General features: G+C 43.5%; 1 protein-coding gene across 4 annotated transcripts in view; it reads right to left on the bottom strand.

Annotated features, from left to right (window-relative positions):
* Window positions 1–2,955: 2,955 nt before the first annotated feature.
* The window catches only part of LOC106932512 (axin-2-like), a 31,258-nt gene continuing 16,905 nt past the window's right edge, over window positions 2,956–17,308 (bottom strand). For 3 of the 4 annotated variants that reach the window (XM_088002462.1, XM_088002387.1, XM_088002428.1), the window contains exons 3-11: window positions 16,988–17,128; window positions 13,782–13,884; window positions 12,091–12,231; window positions 10,606–11,027; window positions 10,367–10,516; window positions 10,051–10,281; window positions 9,261–9,350; window positions 8,885–9,010; window positions 2,956–4,832 (exon numbers count right to left, since the gene is read on the bottom strand). In XM_088002462.1, coding sequence (XP_087858588.1) covers window positions 4,706–4,832; window positions 8,885–9,010; window positions 9,261–9,350; window positions 10,051–10,281; window positions 10,367–10,516; window positions 10,606–11,027; window positions 12,091–12,231; window positions 13,782–13,884; window positions 16,988–17,128 — 1,531 coding nt within the window. In that variant the 3' untranslated portion in view covers window positions 2,956–4,705. Of the gene's footprint in view, window positions 4,833–7,643; window positions 7,812–8,884; window positions 9,011–9,260; window positions 9,351–10,050; window positions 10,282–10,366; window positions 10,517–10,605; window positions 11,028–12,090; window positions 12,232–13,781; window positions 13,885–16,987; window positions 17,129–17,308 lie in introns of all 4 variants that reach the window. The other variant, XR_015761938.1, reaches the window with a different exon arrangement.

Genomic DNA, 17,308 nt, shown 5'->3' with positions numbered 1-17,308 from the left:
TACCTGGCAATTAAATATGCAAAGTGAGGCGGCAGGCGGTGCATGAGAAGGCGATTAAAAAGGGGGGCCCACTGCAAATCTACAAAGGCTTCAGCAGTACAATAGGCAGCAGCAGTCCCTGCCCGCTTCGCACACTGGCTTAGCCCGCGGAGCGTCTGGTGCCTCTTTATACCCGTTTCACGCGGCCATGTTTACAATAGCCCCAACCATGCTATGCCAATTACAAGGCAACGCAAGAGGAATAAAAGCCACCATTAGGAGAAAAGACAACAGCAAAGGCTGCAAAGTTTGGGACGTCGGAGAAAGACACCGAAATCAGATTTACGGCATGGAAACCTCTCCGGCTCTCAAAAAGTCAAGGAACTGCGTGCCCCAAATGAGAATTTTAAGGATCAGAAGCGTCAAACTCAAGACAAGTTGCTGTGAAAGCTGGAACCCGTACATAACCCGCACTGTACCTCAACAAAGCACCTTGAATGTGATAGAGGCAATGTGAAAATATCTAAAAATGGGCTTGAGGTGAGGGCTGGGAGCAGGGAGGGGTCAAGCTGATGTTGGAGAAGAGGGAGGGTATGCAAAATGTAAGCAGATTCCCTGGACAGGTTGTTTTTCAGAGCCAGAGTCCCCAAGAGGCTGTAAGATTAGAGCTGAGAAGAGTCAGGGAGGATGGTGCCAGTGCAGGTGAGAGGGGCGTGGAGCGGCGCACCTGCCTCAAACCCGACCGCTCAGCAGAAACTAGCTGCTTAGTCCTGATTAAACTCTCTTCACTGTCAAGTGAAATCCACAGCATAATTGATTCCAGGGTTTGTGGAGTATGTAATGCAACAATTATGTCGCAAAGTCTCGCCGCTCTGAGCTTTGGCGAAGCCTGGAAAATGAATCTGTTAGTGGTCCGTCTAAACTGTTTGTCTTCAGAGGAGCATTTATTGTTAAGAAGTGTGTAAAGATCTTGGATGGGACAGTTCTCCATCTACTTTGTTTTCCATGTGTACTCACTTAAAGGGAAAAGGAAACATAGAATAAAAAAAAAGAAATTGTGCGCAGTATAAGCTCATAAGTAATGGCTGTTTGAATCTTATGATGTGGCAACTTCTGTTTTTTATCAACGGCGAGCCTTTTTTCCCCGTTTAATGGAAACAGTTTGAACTCAAATGCACGAGCCGAGTGCATCTGCATGATGCAGACAGCATCCCAGTCCCCAGCGCTGAATTATTTCCATGGTGTTAAATGATTTTTTTTTTCCCTCAAAAATGCTGATATGAAGCCAGATAATTGAAGCAAACATGTGGAGGCCCTCTGATAGGGGAGGCAGGGTGCTTCATTAACGTTTGTGTTGACTTACAGAGAGTAACGCTGGCCCTCATTGCTCTTTAATAGCACCAATTAGCACCATGGCTTCATTTTCATGCTTAATGTCTCTCGTTTAAAGAGGCGAGCAGAAAGCCTGCAGAGTTAATCACAGAGGGGAACTGGGTGATTTCGGTTTCCCGTTCCATTCTTGTCTTTTTAAGCAAAGACGTTTCCAGTTTTAGAACTTTTTATTTGAGGAAGCAACGTCAGCGTTTAACTGATGTCAATATTCAGTGGTTTATCATTTGCAACACCGATTAAAGCTGCAATATGTAATCTCTATAAATTTTTTGTGCATATTTGTTGAAACTGTCATTATGTCATAATCTGTGAAAAAAAAAAAAAATTGAGTTCCTCCACCTCCTCCCAGAGCCCATCTGCAGAAATTCACTGCTCCCAGTTAAAAAACATCCAATCAGAGCCAGGAGAAAAGTCTTAATTCTGTTAATCATCCTCACGTACGAGCTGCTCAGTGAGCTCACGGCAGAGAAACAACTTACAATTACAGGAAAATTGTTTGTCTATCATCACCAGCCTTAGCATTTGTGGCCCAGTCTGCTTTAGAATAGCAGAAAGCAAGGGGGAGGGTGTGAGCAGCGTGTTTACAAATTTGATTGACAGCGCTGAGACCTTCCTGGCTCCGATTAGTTGTTTCTGACCAAGCAATGCATTTCCATTGTTGTCTCTGAAAGAACTGGGAGAGAACAGAGAAGATCGATTTATTTTTTTTTTCGCAGATTATCCATCTCATATCACTGTCAGAACATGGTGACAATTTATTTATTTTTTTAATTGTCGGCTTTAGTAGTTTATATGTGCTAGTTGTCAGACGGGAAAGTGGGTCATGAGAGAGGGGGAAGACATGCTGCCTGGGTCATCGGGCCGGGACTCAAACCCGTAGCCGCTTCAGGACAAAGGCCTCCATAGACGGGTCAGGATTTACCTCTGCACCACCGCCACACCCAGTAGAGAATTTTTTTTTAATAAATACTACCACTACAGTATCTCTACACGATAGTGCCATTTGTGTGAAGATTTTGAAGTTTCTAAGACACGAACGTTGCAGAAAAAGCAGGCGACTGCTCCAGCCGTTCTAGGCCTGCTTTACTTTAGTTCATGCTACGGTGATATTGCCGTCATTCGACGGTGCTGCTCGTCGCTTGATTCTGAGTGAACTATAACTTGCAGCCACTTCCACAGGTTATGGCGCTCATGGTGAGGAAGTGTTTCAAGCCTCAAAATAAAATATTTTACTGTACGAGCAAAATCTCACACTCAGAAAATAGAGAAAAGATTTTAACCTTCACATTTGATCAGTGGTGAAAACAACAATAAGACTTTTTTTTTTAACAAAAGCTCAATGGTGACAATTATTGATAACAACTACAAACCTATGAAAACAAGGCTGCCTAATTTCTGTTTGCACCAACATTGCACATCACTTGGGTATCAGAAAAGTAGAATAAAACTAACTCGATAAATAAAACACTTAAACCTTCCCTTGAGCGTCACCATTATTGTCTTTATCCATCAATAAATGAATAAAAATATATGGATACTTATGATGTCACTCTGTTAAAAACACGAAATAAGTACAACATCTGCTTTCATTTGAAAAATATAAAACTTTAATAAAGGCTACATCTCTCAATAATTACAATAATTATAGATTCATGTAAATCTTTAAATGAAACTCTCTATATAATGTATAATTTACAGTTTAGATATTATGAACCAAAAAACAACCAAAAAAAAGGCCAAGGTGTAAAAAAAAAAAAAAAAAGAGGAACACAAACAAAATAATAATAATAAAAAAACATGATTACAGGACATTATTAAAAGCATAAAAATATCTTCTCAACATAAAACCCTTCTGAAAACCAAGGGATATATATTAAAACCCTGAAACAGGGTAGCACATGGTATGGCATCCATGTAGGCACAGGTGCTGTACTCAAGAAACACCAGCAGTCATGTGTTTGTGTCTGTGTGTGTTTCAGTATTCATACTTCAGAATGCATAATTACAATATACGCAGGAGCTCTGCTATATTCGGTGTTACTGTAACAACATTCAAAAGATACTGGAGCGGAAATTCTTCACGATGTTTTTGCTGTTTTGTAGTTTTTTTTGTTTTTTTTTTCCCCTCCCGCACATGTTGGCCGACTTCGTCGAGAAGTCGCTCTCAGTGGCTCAAACTGATTCTTGTTATTAGCGCGAGTTATTTCGGTGTGCGGGCTGTAAACACTGTCTTTATTAGGCCTTCTCTCTGTGTGAATCTGCCCTGCCCCCCTCTCTACCCCCCCCCCACTTTATTTCCCATCCCTGTGCAATGCCTGGTTTACAAACAAAGGCACAACAAAAAAAGATTGAGCTCTGTCGCTAAAGAGGGAAAGGCAGAGGAGAAAGGGAGGGATGGGAGAGGGGGGGAGAGAGAGAGAGAGAGAGAGACAGACAATGAGTGCTGGGAGATCCTGGTGTGACAACTTTGAACAAAACTATCAGCAGCATATAAAAGTGGGATTGACCGTTAGCGTAACGAAGCTTTGGACTGGACCCACGCCCAGGTCGTTATTTTGGGTCGAAAGTGGCAACAAGGCTAGTGTGACGACCTTAGCGGAACATAAAAAAAAAAAACGGACAAACATGAAACGGCATCACTAGAGTATTCTCCCAACATTCAAAGCAGCTTGTTCATTGGCTGGAGACGACAGGGAAAAAGGGGGCGGGGTCAACGGATTAAGACAAGGGAGGGGAGAGGGAAGTATTATTTTAATAAATACTAAATAAAACTTTAAACTCAAGAAAAAAAGAATTATATATATAGATATATATATCTATATATATATAAAATATGTGTATATATACATATATATGTATGTATATGCACACGGTATGGGCGTTTCTGTCAGCGCCTGCTTAGCCCTCTGCACAGGACACCATCAGTCCGCCGTCGTGTCGCAACTCGACGGTTTCTTCAGTGGTTATCTTCAAGAGGAGTCGGGGTCTCTCCTCCCCCCTGGCCTCCGATTCTTGCGTTGGTCTTCAAAGTTTCGTCCCTTTGTGTGATCTAAGGCTGATTGGTTGAGCGAGTCAGGGAGGGGGCGGCTCCTCCTCTGAGTTCGGCATACTTCATTGGCTCGTCTTCCTTCAATCGCGTTTCTTGTGCTGGATATATTAACTCTGTTTAGCTTAATAATAAGAAATATAAAAAAAAAAAAAAAGTCCAGAGGTTTTTTTTTTTGTTTGTTTGTTTTTCATAGAGTCTGTTGCTCAAGTTCTTAAGGGAAAGCTTAACATGTGGTTGGGCGTGGGAAGGGCACTGGTTGTTTGTGTTATTGTTTTTTTTTTTTTTTCAGTCCATCCTCTCCACTTTGCCCAGGACCTTGCCCTCGTACATGGGCAGCACAGTGGCATCTTCCCACACTTCCTCGAACACCGCTCCACACTCAAACTCATCGCTCGCCTTCTTGAAGTAGTACCTGAGGAGGGAAAGAAAAGGAGACACACACAAAGAGAGAAGTTTGTGATTAGAAAACGCGTAGGTGAGTGTTGGGAAAGAAAAGAAAACTAAGCTCAAACAATAGCTGACAGAGCGGCAGCAGGAGGGCAACCGATACATTTCATCTTGTTCTAAACAGCTTTGAGGCTCCTACACGACTACTTACGTGTACACGCTCCCTTTAGTCCAAATCAAACACTCACGCTCTCTCAGAGCCAGAAATGGATCTTGTACAAAACAACTTAGTCATAGCCTTCAATGCCATCCCTGAGCACTTCAAAGGTAGAGCCTGACTCCACATCGCACCGCTGCGCAAACACAGCTGAACCTCTCGTTTAAACACCGCCTGTGATAATTTGAGCCGCTAAAAACGGCTCGTCCGCGAGCGCTCGGCTCCTCATCGCAGATCTGTCCTGCCAGGACTTATTAAAGTTGAAGGGTTAATTAGAGGCTGTCCTTAAGCACCTCCCCCTCCTCCACCCCGCTCCCTCTCTCTCTTTCTCTATGGCACCCCGCACCCCCCGCCTCCACCATCACCACCTTCCTTCCTCCCAGTGTCTCCATGGCTTCTAATTGGGCTTGTTGTCAAATCAAGGGCCTCTCTGTCACACAAGTTGACGTTTCAGGTGCCCCAGAGTCTGCCTGCGACTGCACTCCACTGCCCGCCTCGAAACCCGAAAGTCTTCAGACACAAACACGCGCTGCGGAAAGCTTCCAATTGAAACGGTGCCGTTTCACACTTACAACACTCTTCAGTGTGGACGCAGCATTTTCAGGAAGAGTGAGACAGGCCAGGGTCAGTATGAGAGTCTCATGTAATGACCCTTCGTAAAATAATGCTCTGAATACTGAAGTTATTCAAATACACTCCACAAACAAAGTCTTACCAAATATATTTTGCCAAGATTTTAGTGCAAATGTCTTGGTACACTTGAATTAAGACAAAGTTAACTTGTAACTTTTCAGCAAGAACGTATTTTAAGTCAACAATTCATTAATATTGATTTAAAAAATACTAGTTCCACTGGCAGATTACTTTAACTTGATATTTCCCACGTTATACATAAAATAATCTGCCAGTGGAGCTAGCACTTTTCGATTAATATTAATGAAATATTTACTTAAAATAGCCTCCTGTTTCTTGCTGAAAAGTTACTTTTAAGTTAATTTCATCCTAATTCAAGATGTTTGCATTAAATACAAGGCAAAATACTTGGTAAGATTTTGTGTTTTTGCAGTGTAAAAGTGCAAAGCGTGATCATATTCATATCTTAGAGAGCTAGACTTTCAGGAAAGCGGAACATACTCCAGCAAAATTGCTCCGTTTTCTTTAAACCTCCGTTATAGAACACGCTGAATTTTGAAATGTTGGCAGCATTTCGAAAGTCTGAAGTGAAGATAATCAACGTTACAATACTTTTGCATTCGACTATGGAAAAATTCTGAAATCAGAAGTAAAATCACAGCCCTATAAGTCACTTTCTCTTTGGATAGCAGGCTAGAAAAAAAAAAAAAACATGATGATCTTATATTCTTGTAGAAGTCATTAAAAAATTAGTCAAAACTCGCCAAAATCAAAATGAGCAGCACAAAAACTGGAGGCTGGAAGCAGGCCACAAAATGTGGTTCATCTGCAGCAGCAGCGGTTCAGCAAACGTGTGCAACAGTTTGGACGAAGGACCTCTGCCCTCAGACGGTATTCCTCGAGGTCACGGGTCACCTCGCCGACCCGCTGCTCCTCTTCTTCACACAAGCGGAGATAGCTCCCCAGGCTAGCTCAGCCCCAGTGGCTGTGAAGTCTCCTGATGTTTCTAATGATTCTACTCTCTACTTTAAACCCAGCAAAAAGATCAGCAGGAGGGGATTTAATGATAAGCTTTGTAATGGAAAAATGCCTCATTTTGTCCATGTGTGCCTGCATTCAGAATATAAAACGGAAGAAGAAGAAAAAAAAAAAAAAACAAAGTAGGGGGAGCCGAGTGTTTTATGAGCTCAGCTTAGAGTCATTCAGACAACACATGTACGGGGAGGGTGAGCATAAATATACACATACGTCGTTGTTTTTTGATTGTAATCGAGGATGAATGTGAAGGAGGTTGGTTTCATCACAGCTGCAGAACAGGCAGCAACATTAATGTGACAAAAAGCAAAAAAAAAAAAAAAAGCTTGTAATCAAACTGCATTTCTAACAACAACAAAAAAAGTTCCATCTGTTGTCTAACTTCTTCTGGGCATGGCTCAAACGCTTTCAATTATTTATCTTTCTTGTTTTATTCTTCTCACAAATACAGCCACACTACCCATCTTAATCTAAATGGCTGCATTTAAATAAATATATAAAACTACATTTTATGCTCACAAATAGTTCAAAGTCATCACTTTGCTGCAGAGGCAGAGCGACAGAAGGAGTCTTTCCACTGGAACATGTTTTATGTGGCAGGATTTTTCTCTCCTCACAACATCTGGCACCAATATTGTCTGGCAGAGCTGCGGAGTACTGTTCTCTGTTGAACCGCTGCCATGTCCAAATTAACCAACTCCACACATTCTGCTGCCATTGAAGCCAGGCGCTTCATCCCCCCACCCCCTGTTCTCACAGGCTCGCTGAAGAGTTATGGGGTAGCTGGGGGAGCGCTGGCTTGTTTGCGAGCCTTCTCCTCCGCTCTTGCCTAACAAACAGATGTGACTGCAGAGGCTTCACTTGCTGAAATACCACAGACTCGCCCCCCCCCCCCGAAACAGGTATTTCGGTAGCTTCAGCGGCGGATCTTCAGAACTTGTTGGTACTTACAACTGAAGTCCTGATGATGGGGGTTTGGCTTCGTCGTGCGACACCGACGGTGGCGGCTTTATCGCCGTGGCCCCGATACCTTCGCCAGAACAAGGTGCTCAGCGCAGCGTTGGATTTCAATGTCTGATGCAATCGTCTGGCGGAGGAATTTGAAGGCATTGCGATGGTCTTTGCACACAAAATAAAATAACCTTAGCTTCAAAGCCATATTTATTAAGGCTGCCTTAGCATGTAAATCAGGACCAGATGTGAGAAAAATTCACTCCAGAACCCCCTCTTTCTCTCCCCCTCTTTCTGAAAAAGCTCTAAGTACAGTGGATGAGCCCGGCTTAGTTTCTTTGTCAGCTTTCAGGCTCCAGTGCTTCACACATACAAACAAGAGCAGTATATATATATATATATATATATATATATATATATATATATATATATATATATATATATATATATATATATATATATATATATATATATATATATATAAAAACTCAATGGGGAGTTTTCTAAGTCCATCTGCTGTGATTCTTGTCCTGTCTCAACAGGTGTCATTAATCATAATTCAGAGTTAGAGGTGCACCGAAAATCGGCACCAAGCAGCAGCTGTTGGATGGTTTTCAGTGTCGTCGGCTCTTTTTTTTAATCCGTGGTGAAAACACTACGGTTAAGTTAACGTTAATGCTACATATTTAATCATTAAGCAGGTGGCCAAGGGTAAAAAAAAGTAGGAATGAGACGCTCAGAGGTGTAAGAAGATATTTGGAAGGAACATATATTTATGTGTCATGTCATTTCCTTCAGGCTGTGAGAGAGCGAGAGAGAGCAAGACTTGCTGCAGATAGCAGGGCGGCTAAACAGAGTGCAGTGAAGTTGCTCTGTCAACTTTTTGAAAATTCAAGTGCTGTGATAAGTCCCTACTTGTTCCCATTTAAATTTCCTATAATTTGAAAATAAAATGAAAATATCAACTTCAAATAAATTTGCTTGTTTCAACCTCGTTTTACATTGATTCACACTCATGACATCGTGTAGCCTCTACTTCCTAATATAAAAAGGAAAACATCTCCCAGCATGAAGACATACAACATGTTGTAAATGCTGGTAAATCAGCTCTTAAGAGAAATCAGAATCAGCGTAAATATGTACCAGCAAGTGAAAGCTTGAGACTGTAAGTCAAACACAAATTTCGTATCAGTCCAAAGTCGTTTGTAGTTTGATTGGTGGTGTCGCAGCAGCATATTTACCGGTAGTTGCCTTTCTTGCTGAGCTGTTCTTTGAAGTGACCCAGGGTGAGGCAGTGGGTCTTCATCATGCTGCGATAAGGAATTTCCTCGCCACAGAAAAAGTATGTTACCACCAGCTCCTTAGACCTGAAAATACAAAATAAGATCAGCTTTTAGATACATACTTAAAAGTTATTATTTTTGATTCTGGTGGTGTGTGTGTGTGTTTGGGGAAACTGGTGAGGCTTATGGGTGCTGTACTTAAGCAGGATTAATGCTGAATGACTAAGACAGCAAAACAAGAGAGGACAACATGAAGGACGTGAGAACACCTGGGAGGAAACAGAGAAGCCCACGTTCCTTCACCAAAAATCAAATCTCAAATATGAATACGTACTCTTCTGGGTTGGTTTGAGAGGAGCCTGCACCAGTTCCAGCAGGTGGATGGCTCCTGTCTCTCTGAAGGCTGCTAGACGTTGTTGAATGCCTGTTAGAGAGACGCGATATTAGAGCCTAACCCATCAGTCAGTTTGGGTACAGCCAAAAAGATGTTAAAGCTGCAGTATGTAACTATTATAAAACATATGTTTTGCCCATATTTGTTAAATGTCACCATGTCGTGATAATATAGTATGAGATGGATAATCTGTGATAAAAAAAAAAAAAAAAAATCAAGCGCCACCAGTTCCTCCCAGTGCACCGCTCCCGGTTAGAAACAACCAACCAGAGACGCGAGGAGGGTCTTAGCGCTGTCAATCATGTTTGTAAACATGCTGCTAAATGTACTAATGGTGAAGAAACAAGTTATTGTTCCAGAAAAACCTTTCATCCGTCGTCATCAGTGGCCATGCTAACTAGCCTTAGCATTTATAGCAGGCTATGTGGTGGTAAACCAGCTACCGTGCAGCAAAGAGCAAGGGGGAGGATATGAGCAGCACATACACAAGAGTGATTGACAGCGCTAAAACCCTCCTCCTGGCTTATTTGGTTGTTTCTGATTGAGTGGCGTATTTCTGCAGTTAGTGCTGGGAGCACTGGGAGAAAACAGGAGCTCGAGTTTCACAGATTATCTTTCATATACCGTCACAACGTAGTTTTCATTTTGATAATTTTAAGAAGCATGTAAAAAAACATATGTGTTTATAAATGTTACATACTGCAGCTCGAAAGGAATATGATTTTCTTACCTCTGCTTTGGTGGCTTGGAAACCTCTTCCAGTCTGCGACAAGCCTCCTCAAGCTGTGCCAGGGTGTTGGGAGGGGGTAAGGGTGGCATAGCGGGATCCTGGATGAACGGATGGCCGGGATGATGGCCACGGAGGTGACTCCCGTTGCAGGTGCCAGCTCCGCCCCAGGTGTTGGTCCTAGCAGGCAGGATCTTGGAATCGAGAGGACTGGGCTTCTTTAGGCCTTGAGTGCTGTTGGATTGATTGAGGACAATGCGGGTCAGTACAGAACGTGACTCAGACCTTTTGGCCGTACGGGTGGCGTTGCGGCCCTTGCCTGTGGGGCTTGTGCTTGCCCTGCCTCTCGCTCTCCAGGATCCACTGCCAAACATTCTGAGAGCGGTCGGTGGAAACCATGGGAAGGCATGGTGAAGACACACCCTCATCGGAGGCCTTCACTGGTCGTCTGGACAAAGTGCTGCAGCGACTGGAGAGTTAAGCAGGGAGCCGTCAGGGCTTTTAAATAGCAAAACACAATGACAGATAGAGGAGGGATAGCTAGGATGCTGCACTCACGCAGGTGTGAAGTCGGAGTAATTGGTGCCCCCTTGAGGGCAGAGGCACTGCACGCGCTGAGCCGCCTCGGTCTCAATCTGCTCCTTAGTTTTGGGCCCAGCATGGTGATGGTGGATGTAGTGGTGGTGGATGTGCTTCGTGGACTGCCTGCCTGTCATCAGAACCTTAGCGGACCCTTGATAAGCACCAAAAAGAGTTGCGTGGCCAGACGACACCAGAACGCCGGTCTGATCCGGGGAGCGGGAGCGTGGCGAGTGCCGGACGATGCCAGGCGACTGGCAGCCGGGCGTCTTCAGGACACGGGAAAGGTGCTCGTCTAAGATGGCCTGGGGGTCTTCCTCACATTGGCTTGCGGACGGCAGCAGGGGGTGATGAAGGGAGCTGCTGCTGCTCAGGTCGTTGCTCTCCTCCCTTTCGTCCTCCTGCGACCCCAAAAGGAAATGGCGATTAACCAAACAATAATCACATATTGTTGAGGAACTTCTCTGTCAGCTTCCCACCGACTTCTCTCAGTCGTCCTGTGAAGTCAGAGAGAGCAAATGCCTGAATAACTTGATGTGAGTTTTCTCCTTTGCTGCACTGTTATCTTCCCTAACAGGCTTTGGGTGCGCTTCATCTATAATGCAGAATCTGCCTGTGCTTCACAAAGAAACTGGCACTACACATATTCAGCAAATGTGCCACTGGAGAGTAACTAAGTGCTATTTGAAGGCACTTAAAGTGTGTCTAGAAACATAAGTTTGAAAGTTCCTCCTTCCAAATGAAATAGGAGAGAACACAAAGGAAAAGTGAAGAAGCAGCTAAATCCAGACAAACTTTGCAATCCCACGGCGCGTACCCTGTTCTTCGTCATGCTAAAGCTGGCGTAAAGGCATTTGTACTGAAGTTTAGAACTGCTGCCTGAAATTAATTGGATCCAAGTTGGAATTTACAAAGTGGGAGGCATGCTTTAAGTAGCTGTTAAGACTATTTTTGAGGAGGCATAGCGCCTGGCAGAAATATTCACACTCCTTAAACGTTCCACATTTTTGCTGTTTCACAGGATACGGTTCGCCTGTGGAAGGATGTGTTCTGGTCAGATGAGGCTAAAGTTTAACTTTTTCGACAAACGTATAAAACAACTGTGTGGTAGAGAAATACGTTGAGCACAGCATCCCCACTGTAAAACACGGAGGTGGCAGAAAGGTGGCTTAAATGCATCTGTTAGAATGGCCCAGTCAAAGTCCAGACCTAAATCTAATTGATAAACTGTGAACAGACTTGAAAAATGGATATTTGCAAACAACTATGCAAACCAGCCTCACTGACCTTGGTTGTGTTTTTCAAACAAGAATAGGGAAACATTTCTCTATGTAAATGAAATTTGGAAGCAACACATGTGGTTCTAAAGTAGATTTTGTGCTGTTTTGTCGCATAAAGATCACTAAAATAAAAAATGTGAAAAGATGACACTTCTGGAAAAGCTCTGTATTTGTAAATGCTCACCTCCTGAATCTGCTGCAGCCTCTCCTCCAGAGAGCTCATCGTGTCCTGCTCACGCTTCAGCTTCTCCAGTTTGGCGATGAGTTGGGCAGCAAAAGCCGAGGGCTCGACTGGGGTCATCTCCTTAGGCAGCCGGTGCGTCCTCTGCGGGATAAACAACACAGGGAGGGGAAGGGACACCTTAACAAGTGTGCAAATGTGGCTACTTGGTGTTTCGGATGGATGCAATATGGTGCACTAATCCATTGCCCTTGCCCTAATCCTATCTCGTTCCAAAGAGCCTGCTACTTTTCCAAAAAAAGGGACCTAATACACACGCCCTTGCCCTCGGGCTAACCTGAACCTTTCTTGCTGCCCATCCCGTCCCAGATCTTCTCATGCCCAGTGCCCTTGGCTGTGCCAAGCTGCTGGGTGAGGGGAAAAGACGGGGGTAGCAGTAGCGGGGTAGCAGTTGGTCTCGCTCGGAGGGGAGGCCCCCTGCCTGTACCCTCTGTAGCCCGACCAAACCATCAGCAAGGCAGCCTCTGAAGTCAGCACACTTCAAAGGGCCCTTGTCAAACATCAAACGCACACTAGGGGTGGGAGGGACACGCGGCTTTAAATCTCCGAATAAAAGCCAGATATCGACGGAGAAGAGAGCGAGTGTGCGCGTGTGTGAGGGGTGGGGGGGCGACAAAATTAACAGCATGAAGGGAGAGGAAGAAGATTGAGATGTGTGTGTTTGCGGAGTGGCATTGGTGGCAAAGAAGGGAGGAGAGAGAGTAAGAAGACAGAGGAGTCAAATACTGGGAAGATCTGAAGGAAAGTAGTAATTTATTTCCAGGCTGCATGCAGGGCAGCTCAGAGGTACTCTAGTCACATTATCCTCCTTTTTCTTTAACTATATGGGCTGGCTTCCCTTTCTCCATTTCACACTTTTTTTTTCTTTTTTTTTGTTATTTGGCACACTGGCTTTCTTGATTTTGACTTTTTTTGTTGTTGTTTCTCTCATCTCTTTGTAGACACGATAAAGGGAAGAAGAAAAAAGGCAAGCGGAGCTGCTGGCAAAGGAGCGCCAGCCCTGCACGGGGCCCCCGCTGCCTGGGGCTGGTGCATCATGGGAGACAGAGCCATCTCCAAATCAGGAGGGAGACATTAAAGAAGAGCAAGTGGAAAAGAAAGAGACAGAGAGAGAGAAAGAAGGATAGACTGAGAGAAAACTGGGAAAAGCAAAAAAAAAAAATGCATGCACAAACACATCTCCTCCACCTGTGTTTGGATATGGAAACAAAAGAAATGTGCGTTTATTTTCCTCCTTCCTAATCTGTGCCAACCTGTTTTCACCCAGTTCTTTAAACCATCTTGCAGCAAGTTCACCAGGTCAGAAAATATCTCAAATCAACCAACCTACACTGTCTGGGTCACACACACAAAATTTTTTTAACCAAATGCACGTTGTTGAGGAATTTCTGGTCTGTAATCTGACATCATGACGACTGTTGACATGCAGTGATGGAGACAGAAAGATTTCAACTATTTCTATTATAATAGCCACAGAAGCAACTGAGACAGAAATATAACAGAGACATTTAGACATTATGCAAAGATATTTAAGGATTTTGTTTTTGGAAATACACAAGGAATTGGATTGAATTTGTCATACTCTGAAAAGAAACTGAAACTCAGAATGTAGATTCCAACAAAGATGAACTTACAGGAAAGTGGGGTAGCGTGACTTGGCCATTGATCTTAACATTACGATGCATCTCTCGCTGCAGCTGCTTCTTGCTGCACATCTTGTAAGGAGGGATTCCATCTCTGCAATAAAAGCAAAAAATACCAACCATGAAAAAAGTAACTAAAATCCAATAATAACCAAATTTATTTTTGTAATATGCTGATCACTGCATCAAAATATCTCTGCAACAACTGCGCTGTTTTTTTTTTGTTGTTTTTTTTTGTTTCTTAAAGCTAATTTAAAGCACCATAAAATAATAGATAACAACAACCAGTGTTTACTTTCATAATGTTGCCGTTTGCGTTTTTGGGATGGGGTACCATGTGGCATTTGTCTCGTCACCAACAGTGAAAGTGATGCAGCGAAAGATTGAAAGCAGAGAAGCAATATCAGCTACTGGCAATAATAGTAATATTTATATCATTATCATCCCAGGATTTCATATCTATGAATATTTAGTGCAGAGTTTAAATTGTCAGCTCTTTGGTATCCTTTATACCTGATTAGCATGGTTGGTGTTGTTAGCATAGCTAGCTTCAGTCTCCATATTCGCTTCAGGATTCAGACGCTTATCTTTGCTCGCTGAGGTTTTCAAAAGCTCCACCTCAAACAAGTTTCATTTCATTACAACTTTTCTGTCCAGCTTACTGTAATCTGATTTAGTAATCTGTTGCTCTTGGCCTGCTCTCTCACAGCCTGAATGAATGACAGGCACGTTTCTACATGGAGAGAATATGGTTTGATTTAAAATAGCTCCTTAAATCTCAGTCTTTACTTTCATTTAATACCTCACTGATACGGAAAATAACAACAGAGTCTTCACTCAGTAACGGCTTCCTCAACAAAGAGTGTTGTAGTTAGCATAACCTGGTATCGCTTGTGTATGGTGCATTAACTCATCTGAAGATATTCAGATTTTCGAGTTTCAGACTGGCCACCGGACAGGACCCCGTCAAAATTTACGAATTCAGTTCAACGGAGGATTTTTCAGTGCATCTCAGGCATTAATACAACCAAACGCTCAGGCAGGTCTTAAAAGTCAAGATAAATACAGAAACACAGAACAAAACATAAAAGAAAATATGAGCTAAAGACAGCCTTTCTGATTTATCCACTATGTTATTCAAACTGAGGAAAAAAAAACAAAAAAAAACGCAGCTTTCAGGATCTGGTTAGTTCGAAGCTACAAAAGACTAAAGCAGCATGCCAAACGGTGCTCAGGTTCTTTTTGCTTTACAGCTAGATGAAATAGAGATGTTTTGCAAGCAACACTAAAACTCTCTGGACAATTAAGAATTTATTCTGGGAACCTAATCCTCCAGTTCTGTCTGCCGGCTTCCTCCAGTCAGCTGCCACTTACTCTCGGCCAATTATTGCGGCCGCTTTGGCCGCTCAGAAGTGTCTGACCTAGCCCAATCGCTACTTTTTTTCTGCTGCCTCTTTGAAATCTCACACTCATGCACATATGCACCCGCTGCCATCTTCGTTTGGCAAGCGCTCCGCAGCGAGCCTCTGATCTCGGCAACATCAAAAGGCTGGTTTGTAAGATAAGGTAATGTTTGAAGTTGGTGCAGCAGCATTCCCCAGCGTCCAAGTAAATCCATAAATAAGATATAAGCAAAAAGAGAGAGAAAAAAAAAAATCCCACCCTTCCACCATCACTACCACCACCCTTTCTCCTCTTTCTAAAATCCATCTCTTTTTGTTCTTTTTCTGGGAAATTAAGATTTAAATGTGCTGACCGTCTTTTAACTGCTAATCAAGCCGTCCTCCGGAATGAGAAGGAGGCGAGGATGTGCTAAAGAATACGACTTTGACAAGTGACGCTGTTCAGCAGTTAGCTCATTTGTTTCATCTGAGGAACTTTATCACATTTAACACCAGAGAGATTTGATCACGGACACAAGGCTGGCATGTTGATTCTTCTACCTCAAATTCAACTCTTCCCAAAGTACAACCTGGGACTACAAGCCGTAACCCCCGAAGGAACAGGAAGTAGGAACCTGAACTCCAAAGTTAGCAGCAAACAAAGGTTACCAACTCCTCCCTGACCAACTTCACTATTTACCAAAACATCCCAGACCATGTGACTGGACAGCAAGAGAATGGTTTCATGGCCCTCACTTTTATGGGGATCTTCTATTCAGCGGTGCAAGTCATTTTCAAAGCAGCTAGCCACCCTCTTATCCTGCTAAGCTCCCCTCACCTAACAATAGGCTGAAAGCGATTCGGTTAAGCCCTTTATACTCCGTGCACTTTATTTTCTCACTCCCTTGCACTTGGGAGCCTCGCCACTTCTTGCTTACAACTCTGGAAGATGGAGGAGAGAAGCTGCATGGGTAAACTAGACTGGCCAGGAGGGGAAAGGGAGGAGAAGGGGGCGGGGGTTCCTTACGTCTTGCCCCGGGGTCTAGAAACGAGTAACCCCCGTGAAAGCCTCGCAGACACATGATCTCAGCACACTGCGGAGGCCGGTGGCAGGAAACCGACCCACCATGTGAGTAAGCCGCCTTTCATTTGGTGCCAACATTTTTTTTTTTCAATGAGTTTGTCTTGAGACCCGAATGGACAAGCCCCCCCGCACCCCTCTTTACTCTCCTTACTCCTGCAGGTCTTCAAAAGGGAAAAACGATTAGATAATATGAAAAAAAAAAAAAAAAGGAAAAAAGTCTGGTGGCAGAAGGGTGGGTGGGATGAATACATATCAACATTGAGGAAATGAGGCAACGCCCCCACCCACATCAAGATGTCTTTTTTTTTTTTTTTTCCTTGTTCCAGCCTGCAACACATCAGAATAAACTTCAAAAGGCCTTCAGACGTAATGACTTTCCCAGAGTTATCTCCCCTGAGGCCATAGTAACAACTGTACATTAATAGAATTACCTGGAGTCAATCACAGAGGATAATTAAAATACATTACACACCATTATTCTTCGCCAATGCAGTCCCCTGGCCCCAAGGAAAAGCTAAACCTGTTGGATTACAAGGCCAAATATTTTTCTTTACACCCCTGGACGTTTTCCTGGAAAGGTGTTGACTGACTTCTGGCCGGGGCTCATTCAGATACGATGGAAGTAATAAATTGAACAGAGCTTTGGCTGCGATCGGCTGCATGGAAACGAGCCTCCCCGAAAACACTGCAGTTTCATCATTTTAGGACCTGCACAAAAGCTCAACACTTACACACTACTGTCAGTCATCGACAGAGAGTCGTCTGTCGCTGCGTCGCTGGAGATCTCGCTGTCGTTGGCACTGGTGGCAGGGGCGAAAATGTAGCCGGAGTTGATGAAGTACGGGCTGGCGGGGTCTCCTCGTCGATGGGACCTGAGAGAGATCCAAAGATACGTTTTTAACGCGGGGTCCTACTGACATTTGGGTTTAAATGGTCTCAACAGATTTTCGGCTTCAAAATTCCACACACCATTTTCACGGATTCACCAATAAATCGGCAAGGAATCGGACCTCTCTTTCCCTTGATCGGTGCAGAAAGATGACTGATGAGTC

The sequence above is a fragment of the Poecilia mexicana genome, unplaced genomic scaffold (genome assembly GCF_051168715.1).
Source record: "Poecilia mexicana isolate PSO_F unplaced genomic scaffold, ASM5116871v1 scaffold_1, whole genome shotgun sequence".
Classification (NCBI taxonomy): domain Eukaryota; kingdom Metazoa; phylum Chordata; class Actinopteri; order Cyprinodontiformes; family Poeciliidae; genus Poecilia; species Poecilia mexicana.
This window is presented reverse-complemented; position numbering and strand designations above follow the sequence as displayed.